Source organism: Nannobrachium achirus (genome assembly GCF_963921795.1).
Source record: "Nannobrachium achirus genome assembly, chromosome: 12".
NCBI classification, from domain to species: domain Eukaryota; kingdom Metazoa; phylum Chordata; class Actinopteri; order Myctophiformes; family Myctophidae; genus Nannobrachium; species Nannobrachium achirus.
In genome coordinates, this window is record NC_137832.1 from 42,785,702 (window position 1) to 42,811,760 (window position 26,059).

At 41.0% G+C, this 26,059-nt stretch overlaps 1 protein-coding gene across 1 annotated transcript in view; it reads right to left on the bottom strand.

Annotated features, from left to right (window-relative positions):
- The window catches only part of lifra (LIF receptor subunit alpha a), a 30,888-nt gene extending 7,437 nt beyond the window's left edge, over positions 1 to 23,451 (bottom strand). The window contains exons 1-14 of the mRNA XM_080738894.1: positions 23,320 to 23,451; positions 12,566 to 12,764; positions 11,452 to 11,588; positions 10,550 to 10,703; positions 7,326 to 7,601; positions 6,717 to 6,846; positions 5,041 to 5,180; positions 4,026 to 4,168; positions 3,633 to 3,786; positions 2,569 to 2,633; positions 2,141 to 2,369; positions 1,545 to 1,733; positions 585 to 686; positions 251 to 400 (exon numbers count right to left, since the gene is read on the bottom strand). Coding sequence (XP_080595020.1) covers positions 251 to 400; positions 585 to 686; positions 1,545 to 1,733; positions 2,141 to 2,369; positions 2,569 to 2,633; positions 3,633 to 3,786; positions 4,026 to 4,168; positions 5,041 to 5,180; positions 6,717 to 6,846; positions 7,326 to 7,601; positions 10,550 to 10,703; positions 11,452 to 11,588; positions 12,566 to 12,671 — 1,975 coding nt within the window. The 5' untranslated portion in view covers positions 12,672 to 12,764; positions 23,320 to 23,451. The remainder of the gene's footprint in view (positions 1 to 250; positions 401 to 584; positions 687 to 1,544; positions 1,734 to 2,140; positions 2,370 to 2,568; positions 2,634 to 3,632; positions 3,787 to 4,025; positions 4,169 to 5,040; positions 5,181 to 6,716; positions 6,847 to 7,325; positions 7,602 to 10,549; positions 10,704 to 11,451; positions 11,589 to 12,565; positions 12,765 to 23,319) is intronic.
- Positions 23,452 to 26,059: the final 2,608 nt, after the last annotated feature.

A 26,059-nucleotide genomic window follows, 5' to 3' on the forward strand; every position in this document is an offset into this window, starting at 1 on the left:
TTTTGAAGAAGGGGGAAAGAAATACAACAATGAAGAAGAAAATAGTTAAATAAATCATGTTAATTTGTAAAACTATAGCCCAGGTGAATACAGACATGGAATTCGGTTTCATAAAGCCTGAGTTATACTTGGTTGCGTGCAGTGTCACACACTGAAAATAGCTGTCAGCGTTGTGTGCTTGTAGATCGGCTATAATTGTCGGTGCACAACACCGATGCACAACTAAGTATAAATCACCCATAACATTTACCTAGCAGTGTGAGCTGGGAGCCGTTGTTGAGGTAAATGTGGTAACCCAGCAAGAATCCCCTTCTGTTGACCAATGGAATACCGCCCCAGGTCAGCTCAATGTTAGGGTCCTGCTGATTGGTTAATAGGTGGGGGACTGCACTGGAGGGAACTGTGGGAGACATAAGAGGGGGGGACCATTTACAGTAAATTGAAGTTCCTTTCCACAGCAATTTAAATGAATGATTATTATTACTGACATCAATCTTCCTCATTATTACTGACATCAATCTTCCTCCTTAAAAGACAACGTGGAGAGCATTCTGCAGGCCGAGCTGATTTAATCTCCATCTTACCCAGCTCCTGCATGTATCCCTGCCAGCGCTGCAGCAGCTCTGTGCGATCAGATGAACACATGTAGAGGGAAAAGTTGTACAGCACTCCTGGCTGGAAGTCACCTGATGGCACAGACAGATATAATCATAAGTCTAATCATATACAACCCTGTGTTCAGAGAGAAAGGTGTGTAAAGTATGTATGTTATGTTGAGGACCAAAACATTCTAAAAGTACACTACAAAACAACAACTAAATAGTTGCTTCAAATCTAAATGTAATTATGGATTATATTTCAACTAATGAATGTATCAAGAAAAAAGAAACAAGGGGGGTTCTTGTTCTTGACTTTCAGTCAGGCATGTACAGTAATAATAAAGTTTAATCATAAGTGATAATAAAGTTAAATCATGACATCCACTAGGGCAGGAATCTTCAATGTTTTCAGGCAAGGACCCCTTTGCTGAGAGAGAGATGATCTATTGTATAAATGTGTGATGCACATCGATTTCATATAGATTTATAGACTTGTTTGACAGCACTGTCATCAGTCTATGTTGGATTTGTGTTTTTAGTTAACTTGACCTTTCACTCTGTACTTGGTCTGCTCTTTCTTACCTCTACACCAAACCTATTTTAAGAAAATAGCCGATCTACAAGCTCTCAGCGCCTCGCGCTATGAGGCGCTGAGAGCTTGTAGATCTGCTATTTTTGGCTAACGTTCTCCTCAGAATAGGGATGCGAGGGTTCAAGTTGTTAATTTAAAAGAATTATCTTATCACAAATATTTGGCGGCTCCCCTGTAGTAACTCTGAGGACCCCTTGTTGAAGACCCCTGCACTAGGGACAAAACAGTGTGCACATTGTGGTAAAGCATGGCACACATATACAAAAGGTGTATTTTCAATTTTGCCACCAAGGCTCTTCTCTAACGGAACTGTGAAGAGGTTAGGATAACAGGACATCTATAGCCTGGTGTACCTGACTGTATGGAGACATTGGTGCTTTCAGAGGGAACCTTGGTCCACTCCACAGGGCAGTCACGTACAGGGCACAAAGCATCATGCCACTCAACCACGTAACCACAGCTGGCGTTGGCATCGCTCGGCCAGGACAGGTGGAAACCTTCCTCTGTGTAGACAGCCACGGGCGCAGCAGAAGCCTCCATGTCTGGAAGAGAGACAGACTTATATTGAAGACACATTTCATATTGCATTTATTACCCTCATCGCTGCAAGGTATGGCAGGGTATTGTGGTGGCAGAGATTTATGGATTAACAAATATGTGTATTATGTACTTGTTTTCCTTCCATTCAATCTCATTGAATGGATCAACCTTGCAGAGGGTTTAAATTGCATCTACTAATACATTTAATGAATCAATACCACAATGATTGTTATATGAATTTTGCCACCACATTGTAATCTGCATGGGTTGGTGTTTGCTTGTTATTTTTCAAGACTGGTTTATTGCATTTCAGTTTCAATGTCAGTCAAGTTCAAAACTGAGAGACTTAGGTGCTTTTACTAAATGGTTGTTATGTCTTTGTGTTTCCTCCAGGTCTTCCCACATATACCTGTCGTACGTAGAGGTATAACCACACTTGCAGGTGGCGACATCCCTGCTCCGTTCCTGGCTGTGATGGTGGCTATGACCTTGCCGGTGCCAGAGAGATGCGTTAGGTTGATGGGAACGGCATAGGCTGTCTGAGGCAGCGTTTCTGTATGCTGCACGTTCTCTTCTGGGCTCCACAGTGTCAACTCATAGCCTGTGATCTGGCCGTGGCTTTCACTTGGTGTCAGGGGCTATTAGAAATGTGAGAAGCAAGCGCGGGCAGAATTTAGGTTGTGTGAAGGAGAGGAATGAGGCGGGAGAAAGCAGGAGAGAGATTATTAGTAGACTGACCAGTCTGTTACTGCATCAGAGCCTAGCTTCTATTGTGGACACACTATAGACACACTAATCCTAATTATCCCAAAAGGATTAGAAAGCAGTAATACTCACTTTCCAGATGACCCGTCCAGTGTTGTCGCTGGCCATCCACACCCACACATCAAGAGTCTGGGGAACTGATAGGACAAAGAGTCGTTACCAGCGGCTTACTGTCTGACATTAACACTTCTGTTGGAAATAAGCATCAGTAAAGCAGAAATCACTGAGAAGCACATGGTGAGTTCAGATAATTTATTGTTCAGGATCAGTGTGAGCTACTGTATATGTAAAGCTGTATGTGGAGATATCGCCAACCAACAAGTACAGAGCCAACTCGGGTCACGTTTATTAAGTATAGATGGTTTAAGTGGTTAAAGAAAGAAAACAGGATATATATATAGGTTTAAAACACTGACATAAAGTATGATGACGTTTCAGCCTTAATCAGGTGATGAAAGGCCAGCTGATGGCGTCACCATACTTTATGTCAGTGTTTTAAACCTAATACACTGTGGAGCATCAGCTGTTGTGCGGACTTCTATTCTTTTTGAGCGGTGGTCACAACGCTCCTATACGTGGCCGTGTGTGTGGGTCTGTCTGTCTGTCTGTCTGCGTGTCTGTCTGTCTGTCTGTCTGTAGCCTGCAGTAACCTTTTCTGACCACACATGTTAAGGGAGGGGCGCTGTTGTTCAGGCCAGGCCAGACCAGGCACACACACACACACACACGCACACACACACACACACACACACACACACACACACAGGGGGGAAGGGGGGGGGGGGAACCACCGCTCAGTTCACACGGGTGTGATTTTTTTAATCCTATGTCGGACTGAGCACAGCACCAGGAAAGGATGTGCTCATCACCTTTGTTCTTTCAACTAAGCTCTTCTGAAGGGTATCCAAATCCATCCCCATATTACTAGTAAGACTCCCTAAAAGCGAGAAGCAACCAGGTCGCAATCTCTATATATGAGCATAAAATCTCCATATATGGGCATAAAAGGGACAGGGAGGGAATTCATTTGCCAGTGTAACTCACAATTGTTTTTGCATGTGTTGCATATAAAAACCACAAATAATGGAAAAAGCACCTTTACAGACTTAACATGTAAGTAAATACAAGTTCCTTACTGTCAATTTTGGTTCTGAAGACAACTGGGTCGCTCCAGTCTCCCCACTTCCAGAAGTTCTGCTGGGCTCCACAGCGAACCTTGACAGTGTAATCCTCATTTGGGTGCAGGTCCAGCAGATCGACTGACCGCAGACCAACACCAGGGAAGGTACGCTGGACACAAAAATCAACCCTGATTTATACTTGGTTGCACACTGGTGATGTACACCGAAAATATTTTGCATTCTAAGAAATAGCTTGGCTGGAGGATCTTTGCTGTTACAATTTTTTCTCCTGGTGCAAGAGACAACAGGTATTTTTTGAGGGGTTAACATACCAGTTATTATGACAGAAATTTTGCTCTACAAAATGTACCATGCAAACACAAACCAAGCCACTAAGCCACAACTTACCGTTGTAGAACGCCAGCTTGAGGTGAGATCTACCTCGCAGAGAAGAGCCAGAGAATCATAGCTCTTGTACTTCCACTGCCACTGCACTGTGGCGTTCCAGGCATGGATGACAGGCTTCAGGCTAGCTGGTGCCACAGGACGCACTGGGGGACAGAGGGAGAGAACATCATAGCTTTCAAAACATTCACCACCTCAGAAAATATCAGTGTCTCCAAGTACCACCATAACTGATATATACAGGCATCCTGCCAATTTAATCCTTGAATTCATAGAGATTCCTTCGTTTTTGTAGCATTCCTAAGCCAATAATTTGATGACCGGATCATCAGCCAGACTTAGCTACTATACTGATACTATACTTATTAGTAAGACTCCTCAGGGCGACATGCGACAAGGGCGAGGTCGTGCAAATTCTTGGCCATCTGGCCAGTGATGTACTATCGGACCAGTTACCCATATATGGAGATCCATGTACTGTACCAGTATATAGTACATCCCTTTATGCCCATACATGGAGATCCCTGTCTGAACCAGCCGCACAGATAAGGATGACATCAGGGATCTCCATACAGTATATGGGCATAGAAGGGATTCTGTATCGTGTCGCTAACACTAATGTCACAGTGATGTGAGCCATGACCATATATAGACTCTCCACCTTAGCCAGGCCCCCAAATATGATAAAAATGATATGATAGTTACCTACTCCTCCCGCGAGGGAAATTCGGGTATCGCAGCCCAACCCAGCTGCTTTTTTTCAGCTTAACCCAGCTGAACCCAGTGCAGCCCACAAGGAGCGCGAGGGGGGGGAGCAGTGATAGCTGGAGCGGGGAATCGTATCTGCGACCTCTGGGGTCTCCGGAGTCCTAGGTATGGACACTAACCACTCAGCCATCACTGCTCTAAGATCTAAGCTATGAGATGCGACGTCTAACCTTGTGTGGTGTCAGACTCAAACAAGTCAAGTCCATGCCACAGATGGAGCTCTATGAAGAGGAAGTTGAGAGCTTCTTACCTCTGTGGCTGAGCTCAGCAGAGTCTGTCAGATGATACTGGCCCAGTGGGTTCTCTGCCAGCAATGTCCAGTTACCATCCCACTGGTCCAGGCTGCATTCTAACAACTCCTTCTGGTTGCCAGGAGGTACAGTACAACTCCTGTGAGGATAACAAAAACATAATTAAATACACCATAAACTTAAAATAAAAACTATTGCATGACACCATTTCCCAACAATTTAATCATTTCATCCATCTTAAAACTGCCCACTCAACAGACACACTCTGTTCTGGCAAATGCCAGCACAATTCCCGTAAGAGAACTGGCGGTCTGCCAGCCAGCAGGCATCAATATTTACAGGATACTCAAAGAGTGTGTTTATAGTGCCAAAAAGTGTGTACTTGTGGTAAGCATTTTTTATTATTCCATAAAACCCTCTCAACTCGGGGCAGCCATTCCTTACAGTAGCTTTTGAAAGGAATGGCAGGGGAAAACATCATCAATAACATTTATTTCTTATTTATTTTTGGAAAGCCCCATTAGTAGTCCTGAATTGATGACCTTTGCCCTTTGTGTCTCATCTGTCCCGTGTCCCTTTGATCGCCTCTAATTTCTCAACCACTTTAATGCCATTACTTTTCAGTGAGGAGCAGGTGGGCAAGCAAGGCAGTTTGTATCTATTGTGCAATATGTGAGCTTGTAGATTGGCTATTTGAACTACCGGTATTTAAAAATGTTTTTCAAAATAGTAAAAAAGGCCAAGACGTTTACAGTTTACAGTTACAGTTTACAGTTTAGGCATTTAGCAGACGCTTTTAATCCAAAGCGATTTACAATCAGCAGATAACATCACAATAATAAACAAGATAATATGTCAGTACATCATCAACAATATAACAAATGCAAAAGGATATCTATCTAGAAAAACACCATATAATCAAAGTTCTAAAAAACATAAAAAACAAAACAAATGCTAACTAGCTTCATGTATTCATTGATTTTTCTGTAGTGCTAAGGGTTTAGGTGGAGTCTGAAAAGGTGAGTCTTCAGTCCACGGCGAAAGCTAGCGAGTGAGTCCGTTGTTCTAAGTGCGACAGGGAGTTTATTCCTCAACTTGGGGGCCAGGAGGGCAAACTGTCTCGGACGAGTGAGACGACTGTCTCGGACGAGTTTAGGGAAAACAGGGCCCTTAGGGCTCTATTTTCATCCACGCCTCAAACCTTATCCCTAAACATTCTTGATTTTTTTTTACTATTTTGAAAAACATTTCTGAATAGTTCAAATAGCCGATCTACAAGCTCACAATGTGTCAATGTAGATCGGCTATTGAAGTATTTTAAAATGTTTTTCAAAATAGTCAAAAAAGGCAAAGAAGTTTAGGGATAAGAGGTAAGGCATGGACAAAAATATAGCTTGTAGTGTAGAACGAATCAAGAGCAAACCCAAGTACAGAGCCAACTGAGGACCGTTTTACAGAGTATAGACTAGAGCGTTTAAGAGGTTAATAAAAATGAATAAATGTAATCGATTATAAAAATAATTGTTCTGAATAAAATAACAGATTTTAAAATATTTGAATTAAGCCGACTTACTAGCACACAACATATTGCAATGTAACGTGTCTTGAGCTATCTATTCATACATTGATATATAAAATATATAAATAGATATAATAAAAAGAAATCTTGTATTACCTTCCGTTCAGTTTATAGTAGGTCATTTTAGATTTGCCGTACAGGTAGGTTTCTCGTCCCCTGTTCCACTGGCACACTGCTGAGTTCAAGTCTTGGGTTTCACACACCAAGTCCTGGGGCAGAGGTGGATCTAAAGATGGGGGAATTCAATAAAGAGTCTTATTTAAAAATAATTCCAGAAGAACAGACAATGAGACAAATATACTAATTCCCTAAAATGTGACAATTTCAGTTACATCTTACAATAAATGCACAAAATCATATATAGGCATATACGGAGATCCAGTTGTCCAGAACCACCAATCAAACTGATAAGCCCAATTGCCCATACATGGGCATGCCCATATATTAACTTTCTAGCATTAAAGGAGTCGTTCACCCCCAAAATGACTTTTTCTCTATTGATTACTCACACCATGGAGACTTGAGTTCAATAATACTTTTGGGGTTTTGTCGCATTCCTAAGACAAAAATAAGATTATAGTAAATTTACCCCCATTAATTCCGGATGGGGACCCAAATGCATTTGGGTCCCCATCACACACACACACACACACACACACACACACACACACACTTTTCATGCTTTCATCCATCCATCCAACTTACATCCGACAAACACAACTGTTCCGGTCAGAATTCCCCTGCCGCTGTTACGACAGAAGACGTTGGTTCCTGAGGTGCCGGAGGGGCCCTGATTGGTGCTGGTGCAGGCATAGCTCCGCCTGCTCAGCCGTGTGTCATTCATGGTGGTGGCCTTGTAGCGGATGCTGCCGAAGCTCTGCCCCTCTCCCACAATGCAACAGAAGGTGGTGTTGCTTCCCACGGGCACCACGCGGTCCTGAGGGTACATCTGGGGCTTGGTGTTGCTGGGGAGATCCATCCCTGTTGAGGAGCAGGGGGACGGAGAAGAAGGGAGTTAGCGCACTGTTTCCCAAATAGTGGGTCGGGACCCATTTGTGGGTCACGGACCAATTTTTATGGGTCACGACTTGAGTATTTTTTTTTGCCTACATTTAAAAAATATATATACATCTCAAAAGATGTTTTTTGTCATTATTTAAAAAAATAATTGTATCGATTTTAACTCATTGAGTGCCAGCCTATCACCACTAGAGGGCGCCCAGTGACCAGAGAATAATAGAGATATGCTGGTAATGCATGCCCAAGCCCTGGAGCCATGACTTGCCTGAACACTTTCCTTTGTGCATGTACAGGAAGAGGATGAAGTTAGCTTGAAGTTAGCTATTGGCTACCAAGCATTTTAGAAGCCTTATTTTCGTCAACTTAGCCATGATTAAACCTTGCACACCTCATGCATGGGAAAAAAACAGAGAAGAATGAGCTCTAAAAGATTGCATTGGAGTGGATTTGTGCAGTTTGTTCACAGCTTTCAAACAAAAAAATCCGATTGGAAATCCGTTCAGGCATTCTTGAGATAATCGCCATTATGTTTTACATGTAATGTAAACAAAAATGGCTGCCCTGTATGTTAGATGGGGTTGTATGGGGGTGGAACATGCAAAATCGCGATTGAAATCATGTTCACCAGATTTGATGGGGTCCAAAAAAAAAAAAAAAAAAATTCAAAAAAATGTTTTTCAAATTTTTTTTTTTTTTTTTTTTTTTTTTAAAAGCTTAACTTGTTCGGGATCGGCACTCTACGATACGCTAATAAAGCCGAACTAGTTCGGGATTGGCACTCAATGAGTTAAAACCAACAAACAAACAAATCTAAGAAATTCCACAAATTAAAAATGTATAATTAAAGCTATACTATGTAACTTTTTTAATAAAACAAATCTTAAAATTGTCCTAATTATTAAATCGCTAAAGTTTTAGAACACCCACTCTGTTCATTTCAGCTCCCAAAGCCTTTTCTTTATATGTGTTCTACTGAGCCCTGGTGGCCGTGACCGGGGCTGTTTTTCCCGGCAAAATTACGTCATATGCATCATTCTGTACACGTGTCTCCCTACCGGCCAATCAAAGCCCAGATCATACACTGCCGAGCTCTTCAGGAAGTACACTGCAGTGTTTACACCAGGGGCGTAGGCAGGAATTAAATTTTGGTAGGCGAAATGCCAGCCCCCCCCCCCCCCCCCCCCCCCGTCTAACATTATAATTAAAACACTATTCCAGTATATTCAGTGTAAGGGCTATATTATTTTCAAAAAGCACAGTATGGAGCATTACAAACAAGGCGAACATTGCTCCCAAATAGTGACATAGGCCTATTTCAACTTGTGATTACAACACTAGCTAAATTAGTTCAAAGTAAACATAATGTGTCCCTTAAAATACATGGCTCACAACAACATGCGGCGGGGCTTGAGCTTGAAAATATCGATAATTTGGAGAGTGAACTACTCCTTTAATGAAATACATTTTATTTTTTATTTAAGGCCCATTCCCACTGGGCCAGATAACAGATAAAAAAAATCTCTTTCTTTAGATATTTTTCCATTCAAAGTGGATGGTAGATACAGATAAAAAAAATGCACAGATATTTGCCACAGGTACTTTTATCTGTGGTAGATATTATAGATATATTTTTTATCTGTTATCTGGCCCAGTGGGAATGGGCCTTACATTTATGGAAGAGGCTTGGCTTAACGAGTTGTAATATGCTACAGCTGGAAAGACAACAAGACATCAATTCTTAATCCAGCAGTGCTGGATTTAAACAACACAATGATCACTTATTGTGTTTGGAAGCTGTTTACCTACTACATTAAGGACTTTATTCATTTGGAACAGAGGATATCCTACAGGTAGGAGGAAAGCAGAATGGACTTTGTTCAGTGTGTTATTGTCTCTGTTGTTGCGACTTGAGTTAAATAGCCCGGCAGCCCAAATTTACATCATCTCTAAAAGGGTAACACTTTCTCAATGGCCAGGCCGCCTACCAGTCAATGAATGGAACTGGTTGAGCGACATTCTATAGGCCTATGGTCCTCTCCACACTGTAGGCCTACTGCCCAGTCAGGCCTTTACACAATGGAAATAAGAGACTTTTCTTTTTTTTTTTTTTTTGGGGGAGATTTTTTTTTTTTTTTTTTTTTGCCAGATCATTTCTCAGTTGGTAGGCGGTCGCCTCGTTCGCCTACCGCTCCCTACGCCCCTGGTTTACACTGGGCTAGGAGTTTAGCATGTAGCTCCCCAACCGAGGCTCGTAGAGGGACACGAAAGACCTCTATGGAATGGATAGGTCTCGGCGAGGCGAGGCGGACGCGGTGGTCTGAAGGCCCGGTCCGCGGCGAAAAACGGCCGAAAAAAGCAGACGCGACCGCGGTTTGCTATAACGCTACTGACCACTAGTTGAGCAACTTACACAGTATAGCTTTAATTCGTAGTGAAAATAGCTCATCTACAAGTGCACAACGCGACGCTTGCAGATCTGCTATTTTCACTAGTTTCTGAAAAGAGATGAAAAGTTTGAGAACTACTGAATTAGAGGATGAGACAAGGTGAACATCCAAATGTACACAGTGAGGATAGAAAGATCTTGATCTCTAATGACTCGTAGGTCAGACTTAGCAGTGCGTCACTGGCGTTCTTCTCTGAAGTCAATGTGAAACCCCCACCAATCTTAGATCTGCCTTGTTTATTGGCATCCATTGTGATACAGGTTGTTGTCTAGATTGATATTTCTATGCATTTGATGTACTGATGTTGATGTATTGATATTGCCTTGCTTATTGTATTGATGTATCGTATTGATGTATTACCTTGCTTATTGTATTGATGAATTACCTTGCTTATTGAAAGTCGCTCTGGATCAAGAGCGTCTGCTAAATGCCTAAACTGTAGATAATGAACGAGCCGCTGACCTGGCAGTATCTGAGTGTCGCTCCATTCGCTGGTGGTCTCTCCGTCCCTGGAGCGGAGACGGACCGACAGAGAGGTACACTCCAGGGGTTCTACTGAGGTCCAGTTCCACTGACACCGACCGCTTCCCTCATCCAGCCCCACAGACACAGTGTCCTATACAGTTTACACACACATCACACACAGTAAGGGAAAGAACCTTTCAATAAAAAGCACTTAAAGGATGGATTATAGTTTATTATGGTCTCACAGCGAAGGATGTACTGTACTGTATTCTCTTATGAAAACATTTCTGGCTCAGAGATTTCAATGGCTTTCTAATAGACTGCTGCTCTAATTGAACTGAAAATGGGGTGCTGTAATAAACAATAAGCTTTTCATTTCATTTCAGGCCTAAGAGGTCTACTACCTGTATGTATTACACATGGAATCTGGAAATGGTATAGACATAATAGGTTGACTTGCTTTTCACAGTTAAAAAATCGGTATAACATAACCCTGATTCTAGATCAGTCCAAAATGCTGGGTAACAGGATCTATAAAATGTACCAATCATTGTTACCCCTTCTATGTTTCCAAAACACCTTGCCATGTCGCTCAAATATAAAAAGGTCAAAATTAAATTCTTTCTCTTTATAACAAAATATAAGTATCATATTTGGGGGGTGGGCTATCTTCTCCTCTCTTTAAAATACTATCCATTTATTTATTTAGCCCAAAATAGAAAAACAGTCAACAGTAAAATCAATCAAGACCACAAAACGTACATCTGAATGATGTTTTCTTCACAATCTTATACAATCTCAAACAGAATTCACATCAATAACACAAACTTGAAAGAATAAGGGATAAACAAAGAAGTGCATAAAACCATCAGAATTTGTTTTTTTAATTAAACTCTTACATAGAAGACGGTTTCATTGAGTTCAGTTCTTAGAATGATGAGGTCAAAGGTTGAGACGGCTCCCCCCAGCCAGGACACTGTCAGCTGCTGTGACTGCGGGTTGGCTGACAGGCTCACCTGCTGAGGTACACTAGGTGCTGTACACACACGCACACGCACACACACACACACACACACACAAATAATATCGTCGTTGACGGGTGGAAACCTTGTATGTCCAAAGCCATTCATTTTGTATTTCTCTTTTTAAAAATGATTTAAAATAGTGAAAATAGCTGATCTACAAAGCACACAACGCCTCGCGATGCGAGGCGTTGTGTGCTTGTAGATTGTGCGACATTCTTGTAAGATGAAGTAGGGCTTTACCTTAAGAAAAAACATACAAATTTGAAAATTGGAGATACAAGGTTTTTCTGCCCGACAGTGACAATATCTTACACAAAACAATTTCTTACACAACTCAACTGACAAGGCAGAACAAGGCCAGAGGGGCACAACATACAATTCAACACCCTGGGGCCTACTATCAGAAGGACAAAATGGGCCAGTGTGTGTGTGCAAAATTACTGGAGAATTCCTTTCCTTGTGCCTTAGGGGGATCACAGAGAGAGGATCTTTCCATCTCTCTGTCAAGAAGTTTAGGACACATGACAGGACAGCTAATGTAATCAGGACTACAACAAAAGCTAGAAGCAGGACTGTGTGAATTAAAATACTTTATTCTCAATCACATCAAATCTGAGTAGAATGGCTGTGGTTGTAGTCAGTCAGTTGTACAAAACCATGACACTGACAATGGTACAATGGCTCTTCTAGATGACTGACCGACTAACTAACTGGGTAACTCAATTAAAGCATTTTTATTTCCAGACTACTCTATTCCACTCTATTTCCTTTTTTTAAAACGTTGTTTATTTGATCTTCAATTGAAGCATTTAAGGTAATAAAGTGGTACAATAATATGAATAGCAGCTACATCAAATATACAGTAGTGATACAACGATTGCGTTTTAAGTCACTTCTATTTCCATTAGGCCACATAAATCAGGTCCGATGTTTGAATACTTCCATTGTCCAGGCAATTACATTAAAAAGGGATGAACGCGTTTCTTACCATCTTTGGTGTGGACTTGCAAGGCAGAAAGGCCCAGGAGGACACCGAGCAGCCACCAAGGACAAGGATTAGGCAGTGGTTTAGCAGTGAAACACAGGCGAGACATGGTGGTCAGCCTGCTGAGATGAGTATGTGTAGGTCCTACTGAGGAGACAGCAGCCTAGACATCCTGAGAGACAAGACACAGACAGAGAGACTCCTGTGGAAAAAGACAGCATGAAAGAGAAGGAAGGAGGGAGAGACAGAGAGAGAGAGAGAGATAGAGAGGGGGAGAGAGAAAACAGTACAAACTTAATTTAATTTATATTTTAAGTTTAGAGTCAAGACTTAATCAACAAAAGTGACAAACTGAAAGTGGTTTCAATGACACTGCTATGCTGACTGTCTTGGAGTCTAAAACAATGTGACATTGTTACTGCTCAACTACTCGTAAAATACCACTCCCACCAAACAATCAGCCATTTAGAAGATTTTGAGGTTTTTGTCCAGATGCCAGTGTAGTAGATTTAGAAGCCATTGCCAGAGCATGCTAGCCTGAAATCCAGACTTTTCCAGAGCGAATCCGACTGGATTTCAGGCTAAGAATATGTCCCATCCAAATAGTTATTTTAGGAAACAACAAACAATTGCTTTATTGCAGAACTACTCGCTATAAACTTCATGCCTATATCTGAACTCACTGACTGAGGTCATCTTCTTTTCAGCGATTTAATCAAATTGATGGATTGCTTTAATGCTTTTACTCACTCAGCTTCATGGTCAGGATAATTTGTGATGATACTGCGATGATATTATGCATTATGACTCTGACACTGCTTGCATTGTAATAATCTGACTATTATTATTATGCTCAGTGAGAAGGAAAATTACATAATGTATTTTCCCTCTGTGGTTTGATAGATGTAGCCAGGCCGGGATATACACAATGTTGACCAATTACTCTAACAGATTGAGAGCTAGCTCATATGACACCTGTCTTAAGAATCTCTTGTTTCATCCCTCGAGGATCATTAACGTGTGTCTCATGTAGAGCCCGACCGATATATCGGTCAATTCGATGTATCGGTCGTTTTGGAGGTATCGGTATCGGTATCGGTGAATTATTCCACCGATACCGATATATATATTTTCTTTTTGATTTTTTTTTTTTTTTTTTTTTTTGATCCCATTAAATCTAGTAAACATGATTTCAATCGCGATTTTGCATGTTCCACCCCCCATACAACCCCATCTTTCATACAGGGCAGCCATCTTTGCTTACATAACATGAAACGTAAAACATAATGGCTATTTTCTCAAGAATGCCTGAACGGATTTCCAATCTGATTTTTTTGTTTGAAAGCTGTGAACAGCCTGCACAAACATGGTGCATGCTCTGTGGATGGGCGTGCATGATCTGTGCACTATAAATTACATGGAAGTCTATGGAGATTTATGGCAGGGAGAACCCAAAGAAGGCATATTTAATTGGCAGTAACTGAGTTAATTGTCTGTAACGTGTCTGCGGATAGAGCATGAAACCCTGAGTTATATAGGCCTATGTGTGGGCAATACCAGAATTATCCAGCAGAGTGCAGTATAATAGTCCAAGATGCAAGCCAACACTACTGGAGCTGCTGCCTCTCGTGTGTCGTTCACTCACCACATGCACTGTCTAACTCTGATTTTTCATGTTGCGGTGGAGGAAGGTGTGTAGGCCTATGTGAAAATCCACAGAGAAATATAGATGTCTGACTATAGACTATAGAACTTGTGTTGTTTAATTGCTTGGCAATGCATTTACGTTTGGATAAAAGACACATATTAATTCATAAACGAGACAAAACACAGCAGAACCCCCAAATTAAAAGAGTATTATTATCCAACAAGCAATAGAAATTGATAACTGCGACCAAACTTAAAGTTTGACATGAAAAGCACAAAAAAAGCAATAATCTGACCATTTATCCGAGGGGCGAGCTGTCAATTAAATGATCTTAAATGAATAATTTCTTTTTTTTACAAAACATCGGTATCGTATCGGTATCGGTGCTCTAGCACTCTCCAACATCGGATATCGGTATCGGTCGGAAAAAATGGTATCGGTCGGGCTCTAGTCTCATGAAGACAATTTGGTACATTGGGCTTCTGTATAAAGTACACACATACAGTAAGACTTGTATCACAGCAAATCACAAGACATTTTCCCATTAGCAGCATTATATCAGCTATAGACAGGCATTATATGACAAAAAAGGCTGCCTTGGCCTCTAGTGTTAGAGAAATATAATAATCGAGGAGATACATTTTTGTTACTTGTATTTGCAGACAAATACAAGTGATAGATCTATTGCTTCACAAGCTGTCGGCAAAATATCTTTCATTTAAAGACCCTATGGTGATAAAAGAAATATACTGTGGGTGGGAATTGATTGAGTTGAGCAGTGGAAGAGTGAATAGAGTGAAAAGTTTTAAAGCAAGTCAGTAACACGATTTAAAAAGGAATCAACTAATGGGATGATGGTGCCTTCGTATGAATTCACAGGCATTCTACTAATCTGAACTGAAGATGACCTAACAGCACAATATTAACTTGTTACCTAGGTAATCACTCCCCCAGCACCCGGCACTCCAAAGTGACTAATCTAGAGTGTGGAGCTGTTCAGAAAACGCATTTCTTCATGTACCTTTTTTCTTTGTAAAATAACTAAATTGTAACATTTTATCAGCCGCCCATTCAGAGCAGCTCCAACTTTGCACTTTGTAATTTCAGAGCATCAACGAAATGCCTAAATTGTTACAATGTGTTACAATCAATCGGTGTCAAAGAAAATACAACTTAAGTTATCCTTTCTCAAAACGTCTTGAAATAATATTCATTTTTCATACTAAATCATACTAAAGCGGCACTAATATGTATGTAACTTATATGCAAGATCTGCTAGATAAATTACAATTGGTGTGGTTGTATTTTGTCTCCCTTCTCTTTTTGTGAGACATTTAGTTTGTGTCAAAGGTCATGTCTCACCTAGACACAGGATCAGACATGAATTTTGACCTAATGGTCAAGATTCAATTTATCACCTGAGTAAGCAGGCAGGCTCTATTATTCTATACATAGTGCAGCTTTAACTTCACAGAGTCCCTCAAAACAGGAAAATAGACCTCTCTTTCAAGGGTGAAGTTGCCTTGCCCTGCATGAAAAGGCTTTTTTTCACCAGCACAAATTGAAGCAAGGCAGTATTGAAGGCATACCCTTATTATCAAATTCTTTTTTTGACTTCAAACATTAAGTGGTTAGTGACGGTTAGTGAATTGGCAACCTTGAAGGGCTAAATGGACATATGACTTGTTATTGAAGGCATGCTTGTGTTACTTAACTCTGACTAGCCAGGCTCTAAGCAGGCATACAGAGATTGTATAGCTGCAAAAGTAACTGCCATTAGTGGGTCATGAAGAAATAAGGGCTTTCAAAGAACGTGTTACATAAACCATTGATAACATCAGCCCCATGAACATATCTGCTAATGGCTTGAAACAAAAATTAGACTGCTGTGCTCCTTTAATTTAGTATCAATGAACTACTACTAAGGTAGTTTGAACCAAAGGAAAAAAGAAAAAAAAATAGGTACGAGTATGAAAACAATATAAAACCCTCCAAAATTAAACAACAACCTAAAAACAATGATAAAGGGCACTACCCTCCGTCCGGCGCAAGGCGGCACTGGGTGCAGCACTGGGTGCAGCACAACTATTATTATCTAACCATTTTCCAACCAACACAGTTGTACATTCAGCGCCCACGTTGTCTTTGTCTAGATTGATTTTGCGCTAGTTCTAGATCTAGTGCTAGTTGCATTTCTATCTTGCACACAGAGAGAAGAGTCAAAAAGCATTTGGTGCTCGGACCAACCTTTAGTTGGTCTTATTCAGCGCAAGTGATAGCGCAAATATTTACTTACTATTATGGTCAAATACACATTTCCTTAGCTGAAATGTGTTTGTGTCTCCTCAAAGAGTCTAGACAGACAAACAAGGCAGGAATATGGGTTGTGTGTGTGATTGTGCAATACAACGTCTGACATTGAGACAGAACCTGCAAACAGCTGCATGCTGCAGAAAGAACAATCTACAAATGATGCTCTAGAACAGTGGTTCTCAATCTTTTTTGGCTTGAGTACCCCCTTTCGCTGATTTTTTAATCCAAGTACCCCCTTTACCCGACAACAATATTTTCCCAGCCGCAATTAAAACCAACAATACTAGCGGTATATGATAACCCCACTTTTCAAGAATATAACATCACTAAACATAAAAAGGGAGTGAGAGTTGGCCACAACACTGTGGCCTTAACATTTCAGTCCAGTTTTCATGTCAATAAATTACATTCAAACAACATTCAAACACATACCAGTTGCCTGGTACCATGTCATTTGGGTTGGCAACTACTGTATCAGGCTCACAACAAGTCTCTCTAAATATCATCATTGAACATAACAGTAAATGTTGTTTCTCCTTCTACAATAAGTCAATTGTAGTTAATTATTTAACTATGAATAATAGTACCATGATTCTATTTTTCTTTTTGGGGGGCATCATCTTGAGTACCCCCTTCAGTACCTCCGCGTACCCCTAGGGGTACACATACCCCCATTTGAGAAACACTGCTCTAGAACAAGCTGGTGAGGAATGTATGGCCAAACCATGAAGATTCTCTTGTGTTTGTCGTTCTCACCAAAGAGGTAGACCTTCTGCACAAACAAAACAAATGTCACTGAAGAAAAATCAAACTAGAAATGTTGCAAGACTAAATGAAGCGTGTTAGCTAACACCACCCTGTGTGTGTGTGTGTGTGTGTGTGTGTGTGTGTGTGTGTGTGTGTGTGTGTGTGTGTGTGTGTGTATACACGCAGTGCGCACACTGTTGCAGTTATAGTCCGACCACCATCCGTTGAGACATGCTTGGACAGGCTTATAAAGGTGAAAAAAAGTGAAATGCATAAGCGAAAGCAAAACCTGAAAGACCCTTCTAAAACAACACAAAAACATGCACATACCCCATACTAACCCCAACCCATTACAGAAATCACTCTGCAACTGCTTGCTTATAAACAGTCTACAGTTTCATTTATTTACTTTAAGATTCCAATAGATGTTATGTGACATCAGTTGCAGCAACAATGTCTCTGTCTCCTGAGTCCTGGCCTTTGTTCATGTTTATTTGCTTATCTGTCTCTCTACTACGACATCATCTCCTCTATATATAGAATGTGTTGTACAGACCATGGTAACAGACAATTACAAACAACTACCCAACTGCAGTATGGACAAAGTTCTCTCAAACCTCTAAAACAGTGGTTTTCAACCAGTGGTTCCAGGGACCACCAGGTGGTCCCCAGCTAAATGATGGAGAGTTGGTAACCAAAGGACCCTTATAAATCTTTAACTCTTAATAGTGTAAAATGAAAGGTTTCATTTTACGCTCTCAAGAGTTAAATTATTGTTAAACAAATGCATTAATTAATTTACAAGAACTTTACACAATTAGAGAATGTAGGAGAATTGTTATTTTGATCAACGCTGGCCTGTTATCTCTCCTAACACATCAATACAGCATGGAAATGTGGACAAAATCTTATCCAAGGATAACCTAAAACAAAGGTTTTAGGTCTGAGAGGCTATATCTCATCAAATGGTGGTCTGCATGGCTCAAATCAAATGCCGAATAAATAATGGACCTTGACATGAAAACGGTTGAAAACCACTGCTCTAAAAGATTGAACTAGTCAAGAGGGCGATTCACTCTTCAGCTGCAAAATACCAACGATAGCCGTGACCTTGCATCAGAAAGAGATAGTCTCCAGTCCTCTGCTTGTTAGCTTATCTGTGTTTGTGTTAAGTATAAAGGCTGAGGCGATTTATCTCTCTGCTGGCTCATTATTTCATTCCAAAATATTATTGGAATGAAACTGCTCGAAACCAGGTTGAGGGGGACCTCATAACTGTCATGATATGACAGTTATGTTTCAGGGCTATAGGCTGACTCCAAACTTTACTTTCACTGTTTTAACGCTTTGGGTTAACTGATTAGTGGATTTAGTGAGGATAATTAATGCAACACTACAATATATTTTATGAACTTATAGTTGGTCCAGAATATAACAATTGAAGAGAGTGGGAATATATTTTAATCAGTGAGTATCCCAGGGAGAATCTACAGCTAATTTTGCCCCCAAGCTGAAAAGGTTTCCATCACCAACCATTACCAATTGTCATCTGAGCTCTGATAGAATCAAACAAATCCATAGAGTGCTTAGGGGAAGCAGAAAAAACAGAACGATTCTGGGAAATCTAACCAAGAAACTGATAGCCGCCGCAGATGGAGACACACACACACACACACACACACACACACACACACACACACACACACACACACACACACACACACACACACACACACACACACACACACACACACACACACACACACACACACACAAAGAGAGAGGGAGAGGGATCAATGCTTCTTGTAAAATCAGAAAGGCAACACACACTCTCTCTCTCTCACACGCACGCACAAACGCATGCACAGCGCGCACACACACACACACACACAGACACACACACACACACACACACACACACACACACACACACACACACACACACACACACACACACACACACACACACACACACATAAACATAAAGAAATACTGCGCACACACAAAGCTACAAAACCTGTTGCTGTTGGCTGCATATTATTAGGTATTCTGTATTCGAGCTACTAGCTAGGTCCAGACCAGCAGCCCAAATCCAGCCCAAATCTGATTTCCTATCCAGATTGGAGTCAGATTGGTTTGATACAGTCTCAAAAACGCTAAGGAATGTGATTCAAATCAGATTTGTACAAATTATGTTTCAATGTAATGCTGTTTGGACTGCAAAAAACAATGTGACTCCAATCTGGATAGGCCACAAATCAAGTGGGCTAAATTTGGGATGCCAGTCTGAGCAGGGCCCAAACTTTTCACTTGTCAGTTTGTCTGTTCTTCCAACCCTGGACTTTGCCTCTGTTCTGTGTGAGTATGGGACATTTTGCACTACTGTCCTATTTTAAGTTGGAGGCTCTTTTTAACTACAGTATATATGTGGCTTTAGAAAGCACTACTCACACACACACGCGCGCGCATGCACACACAGTAGTGCTTCTTTGTATACAGTCCACAACAGTTGTAAATACATCTCACTTCTGCACCTAAAGTACAACATTAACAGTGGTGGACTGGTTTCAACAGGTTTTGTTGTTATGATGTTATAAAAACAACATTGGCGTTTCACCAGAGTTTCACCTCAGTGCTGCCACACAAGCACATGCACGCACACACGCACGCACGTGTGCACACACGCATTCACTCACTCTTAATCCTACAAGTTTAGCAATTCACTCAACACAACAAAGAGTCTGACTTGAGCTATTCCGTGTGCCAGGAACATGAGGCCGAATTGAAATGCAGAGCGAAACCATGTCAAACAAACCGTCGAGTATCACTAGTTCAACCTGCAGCAGAAATCAATGAAAGACAAGGACATATTTTAAACCACAACAACGACAGCTGCACAAACACTACCGCTCATGTGTCCGAATGTTATATCATGACATTTTAAAGCACATGTTCATTACTTTGCTCTAAATAAAGTAGTTTGCTACTAATTACTGTTAATATGCATTATGCAAGCTTACTTTGTGACAGTACAGAGTAGACAACCTATATGGGCATTATTTAAAGGGATAGTTCACCCAACTTTTTTTCTATCGATTACTCACCCCATGGAGACTTCAATTCAATTCATGGATATGTTTTTGTTTTTGTCGCATTCCTATCCTAAGCCAATAATTTGATGACCAGCAGTGGTTCCCTATATGGAGACACAACGAGCTTGCTTTGTCCCCTATGGAGACACAAAACGTCTCCTCAAATGATTGGCTTAGGAATGCGACAAAAAGTAAAAAATATCCATTCAAGTCTCCATGGGATGAGTAATCAATAGAAAAAAAACATAATTCTCAGGGTGAACTATCCCTTTAAGCTCACTCAGCTGTCAAGTATATGGAAACAGCACTGGATTACACCGATTAACCTCACAGCTTGTACTATGCAAGCACTCCCTGAATGCACAGCTGCAGCATGCTGAAATAACTATAACAACTATGCTACTATCCAAACCAAGGTTTCAAAGGGAATGATTACTGAAGAAACCCTCTTCACAAGAGTTATGTGTGTAGGATGACCAAACTGGGCCAAAGTCCAGTCCCAAAGTTGTGTTCCCACCCTAAGCCTAGCCTATGCCGGGCAGATGTGTCATTAGGCTGTCAGTCAGTCTCTGCCCACCAGAGCTAGTGGCTCCAGTCTGTGTGGTGACATTTTGAATTGAAAGTGCATCTGAGAGTAGCCTACTAATTATGCTTGACCTTTGAATGGGGCCAGAAAGAGACCGGATGCTGTTAGGGGGGAAGCTAGAGGAAAGGAAATGAAAGAGTTGGTGTGTGTGTGTGTGCGTGTGCGTGCGTGTGCGTGCGAGCGAGCGTGTGTGTGTGTGTGTGTGGAATATTAGTGACCCAGCAGCAGGGGATAAAAGGACATTCAGTGACTGAATGTCAGTCTTTAGTGACTGTAGGTTTTGGCACTGGATGTCTCGACCAAGTCGTGTTTCCTTCCCTCCCTTGTAAAGGACAAAATCTTTCTGTTTAAAAAGTCATTTCCTCATGCATATACCGTAGGAGGCAAGGAAATTAGTCACAATACAAATACACCATCTACCTATGCTGCCTCGTGTACGACAGGCTAAAAATAATATAGAACTCGTTGAGAAAATATACAGACTAGTCTGGGGTCTTGTAGAAGGACATGGCAAGGTGACTGGTCATAAAGGAAATACAAAGGCAGGGTTGTCTTTGTCCTGTCAGGTAATGACTTATTTATGTTCATCAAACTTGTTTTTGTCTGACTAAGGGCCGATTCATACTCCACTTATAGAGCCGAATTTATTTCGGTTCGGCTCTGTCCAAACTACAATATGACATTGAGTGGTTGGGGGGGTGGGGGGTACCGTCATTCATTCGGCTGTTCGGTGCCACCGAGATTTTGTGACTCGCCGAACCAAACCAAAATAAATTTGTCTCTAAAAGTGGAGTATGAATCGGCCCTAAGAGCCGCAGTGTTTCCTCTACATTCATGGAGGACAGTGGAAACAAACAAACAATAAAATTGACTTGTCATTAGTGTAAATCTTGGAACAAATCTTGGAACAATTTTTGCAATGCTTTTGGGGGGTTTTAATTTCAGTAAATGTACCAATCTATTTACCTTTTACTAATTAAAAACATGGCTCTTATTACTAATAATAATCTTAATAATAATAGTTATCTATATTATCCCACAGGGGAAATTCAGTTTCAGCTTAACCCAGCTGAGTGCTGCCCACAGCGCGGGGGAGGGGAGGAGTTAAGGGTTAGGTGTCTTGCTCATGGACACTTCGACACAGACAGCTGGAATCTAACCAGGGACCTCTGGGACCTACAGAGTCCTAGGCATGGACACTAACCATTCAGCTATGGCCGCCCCATTTTCTAGTCATAAATGTATTCATTTGTAAATTAATAAATAAATACTACATTGGGATGGGTCCCCACCAGCTTGGATTGCTAATTTATGGGTCATTGCTGAAAAGGTTAGTTTTATAGAATACTTTTTTGTATCATACATAGATAATAGTCATAGTTATTATGTTTTGCTTCTCATTCTCTATGTTTGTAAAAAATGTCTGTTCATAAATAAAGTGTATTGACATTAGTGACAGGAACCAGCCTGTTTTCCCAAAGCTGCAGAATGTCAAAATTGTAGGAGTGCCTCTCCTCCATGCCATGGTCTTGTTTGCAGAAGCTATCGCTGACCAAGCAAGCCTTGGAACAAGAACTGTCATTCATAGAAGTCAATACATTTACTCACATCTAAATGCAAAAAATAACATGGTCATGGCATTTTTAAACACACGTCCAAGCTATATTTTGTCACCTATGTTTGGAAACAAGAGATTTAAGAGAGCAACACATTTTGTGTCTGATGTGTCCCTATTTCACCTGTTAGACATGTACAACTAATAACTATATGACAGATATCATCTTATAGCCTACAATGCTATTACTGGATAATAAATAAGTGTCTCTGGTAACAGATATGTTGTATATACATAAACAGTCCGAAGAAAATTGGACCACAAAAAAGAAAACAACAGAAATAAGTTCGAGCTTTTTGTGTTATAGGATATCCTTCTGTTGACACTTGACAGTACATGTATTTCCTAAAAGCGATCAATCAATCAATCAATCAATCAATGAAATAACAGGACTCACATCCTATCTAGCATTAGCAACTGGATAACATGATGATGGATGGTAGCCTACTGTGATAACGATTCACATCCAGTCACTTGGCCACAATGCACATAACAGACAATTCTTTGTTTTTGCTTTTACAATCCGTAACATATCCACATAAACAAAACGGCTTCAGTGTGGGGTGGGGATGAATTAGATTCATGGCTGAAAATCAATGTTCCTGGCCATGTCTGTGGCTAAACAGTTAGCTGCAGCTGAAGCCCACCACAACAACGTTACACAAACACTGAGATGCGTGTCCATGTTTTCCAAAGTCCTGCTAGCCAGCAAGTGCGACTAAAATAGATCATATTAATTCGTAGTTTGAGATTTACCTCTCTAGAACGCCTGGCGTTGGTAGATATCCTTTCAAGCGCACCTTCTGTTGTTGTAATTCGATTAATGAACTAGACAAACTGCGTAGACGACTCGCTGCGACCCTGTTGTCCCACTAGCCTACTGTGTGTACAGTTCTTGCACCCCAGTTGTTCCAGAACGGGATAGGATTACTGGAACAGGGCGGGGCGTGATGTACGCCCCCGTTATTTTCACTCACTGATGTTTAGTTTTTATTTGTGCTGTGTTATTTTGTGTCAGATATTAGGGTGTATACGATTAATCGCACGTGATAACTTAATTCAATGTCGTATGGCATTAAAATACGCCATAGAAGTCTACCGAAATAAAAAATAATCAACTGAAATGCGACGAGCAGTGCCACCTGCTGACAACATCTTGTTAGTGCTGTATTCCAACCAAAATAAATCCTGGGTACTGAGGCCTGTCACTGCTGTCAGTGGCCTAGCCTATTGATTGATTGATTGATTGATTGAAGTGTTAATTAGCAGTTTGCAATAGAAAAAAGTACAGTTTCATGACAGCACAAATCACTGGTACAAGGTCAACTAAAAGGGGATCCTAGTAAGCTTTACGGCATATTTACACAGGAACCACTTTATGTATCTCATATAACATTGAAAGACAGACGGATAGTATAGAACATACTACTTTACATCTCTCTTAATCCTCTTCGTGCTGGGTAGCACATAAGGTCTTCACCAATGAACGCCAATGCTGTCTGTCTGCTGTCCGATGCTGCACCTGGCCCCAAGTCCATCTAAGTTCTTTCATTTCCTTCTCAACAGATCTTCTCCAGGTCTCTTTGGGTCTGCCTCTTTTTCTCTTCCCTGGTGGTGTCCATCTCATTACCCTTGGGATGGCACTTGGGTCCATTCTGCATACGTGGCCAATCCACATCCATCTTCTGTACTTTATGACTTTTGACAGTGGGGTCAGGCCTGTTCTCCTGTAAAGATCTGCATTGGGGACTGTCATTGGATCCTTTACATATAGGATAACATCAATTACAAAAGCAGAAAAATGGGGAGAAAAGGGGGGTGGAAACATGGGGGCTTAGTCTATGTACAAGTCTCGAGTAGCAGCCGCCTGAAGGTGACTTTTCATACCAATTTTGAAGGAGGCTAGGGATTTGCACTCCTTTGAGGCTTGCGGAAGGGCGTTCCACATGTTGGTGGTATAGCTGGAGAACGAATTAGAGCCTTTTATAGTGTTAAATCTAGGTTGAACATGATTAGTGGAGCTGTCTCTGGTGTTGCAATCGCGGACATCCTTGACCTTTAGGAAGTAGTTTGTCAGGTACATGGGTATCTTGGAGGTGTAGTGTATCTTGTACACCAGGCCCATTGCAAGATGCTGTAGTCTGTCAGCTATAGCTATACTATACTGAGCCTAATCAGTTTGTTCTGGGCTGTTTGGAGCCTAGGCCTACATAAAATAAACGGTAAATTGAAGAATAATCCCATCATGACATTAATCACAATAGATCCGGCCCAAAAACACATTTGCCCTTTTTTAAATCTCTTTTTATTACTGAATGGGTTCCCAGATTGGTCAATATGTATGGTTTGACCCAGGGAAACTGCAGTACTAGGCCATTATAGGCCTAATAATTCCAGGTTTTATGCGACCTCCAGGGACAACCAAATAGGCCTACTACTTAGCAGCAGATACATGTACATTGGGGGTTACATTTGTGTATTTCTGTTTATGTCTATCCATATGCTACCTTTGTTTTCTAGAGTTTGAAAGCACGCACACTTACTCCAAAAATACCCTTTTTGGAATCCAAACCAATTCAATGAGGTTACAAACTATTTATTATGATGGAATATTCTGCACATACAACTTTGACTTATGTTTCTTTCCTATGATGCATATCTGCACACAGATTGAAACCTTCAATACAATCCTTAAACCGTAGATGAACACCTTAATGTAAACCTTAATCTTCAAAATCTGAGCTCATCCAAAGTGTAAGCCTTCCAAAGTATGAATACATGTTGCAATTAACAACATAATATACCTAAACATTTTTGAGCGGTGTTCCTGGAAGGAGCTAAGCTCCAACAACTGTCTTTATCTGCATGGGCTCTGAAGCGTGGCCTACATCTGGCCTACATCTTGGCACAAAGTGCTCAAAGTTTGTTGTAGGCCCCAAAAGAATGTCCGGGCTCTGAAGCGTCACGCGTGGCCTATATCTGGGCTTAATGAAATTAACTCACAAATAGCATCACTCACTTCACACTAGGTGTGCTTTTCTTTTCTTTTCTATTTATTTACATTTTCAGTCACATCAGTCAATATCCACCAGATACTGGAGTGTGATTCGGGAATAGTAGTAAAAGATAAGTCATTATATTACAAAATATATAGTGTGTTTCTTCCCTGTTTGTACACACACACACACACACACACACACACACACACACACACACACACACACACACACACACACACACACACACACACACACACACACACACACACAAAGAAATCTTGCACAGCCAGCTCCATGCTATAATTGCCATGTAATCCCATGCAGAGATTCAGGTGTCACAGCAGCCACTAAGAATGAAACACAGGACAGGAGTAAGCTACTGCCGAGCATTGATCATTACTTGCGCAAGCAGAGCACGCAAGTACTGATCGGCTGGGTATGTAGGCTATGTCGGTGTCCTCCTTTGTTTAAGCCCGTAGCCCAATCAGGGACCAGCA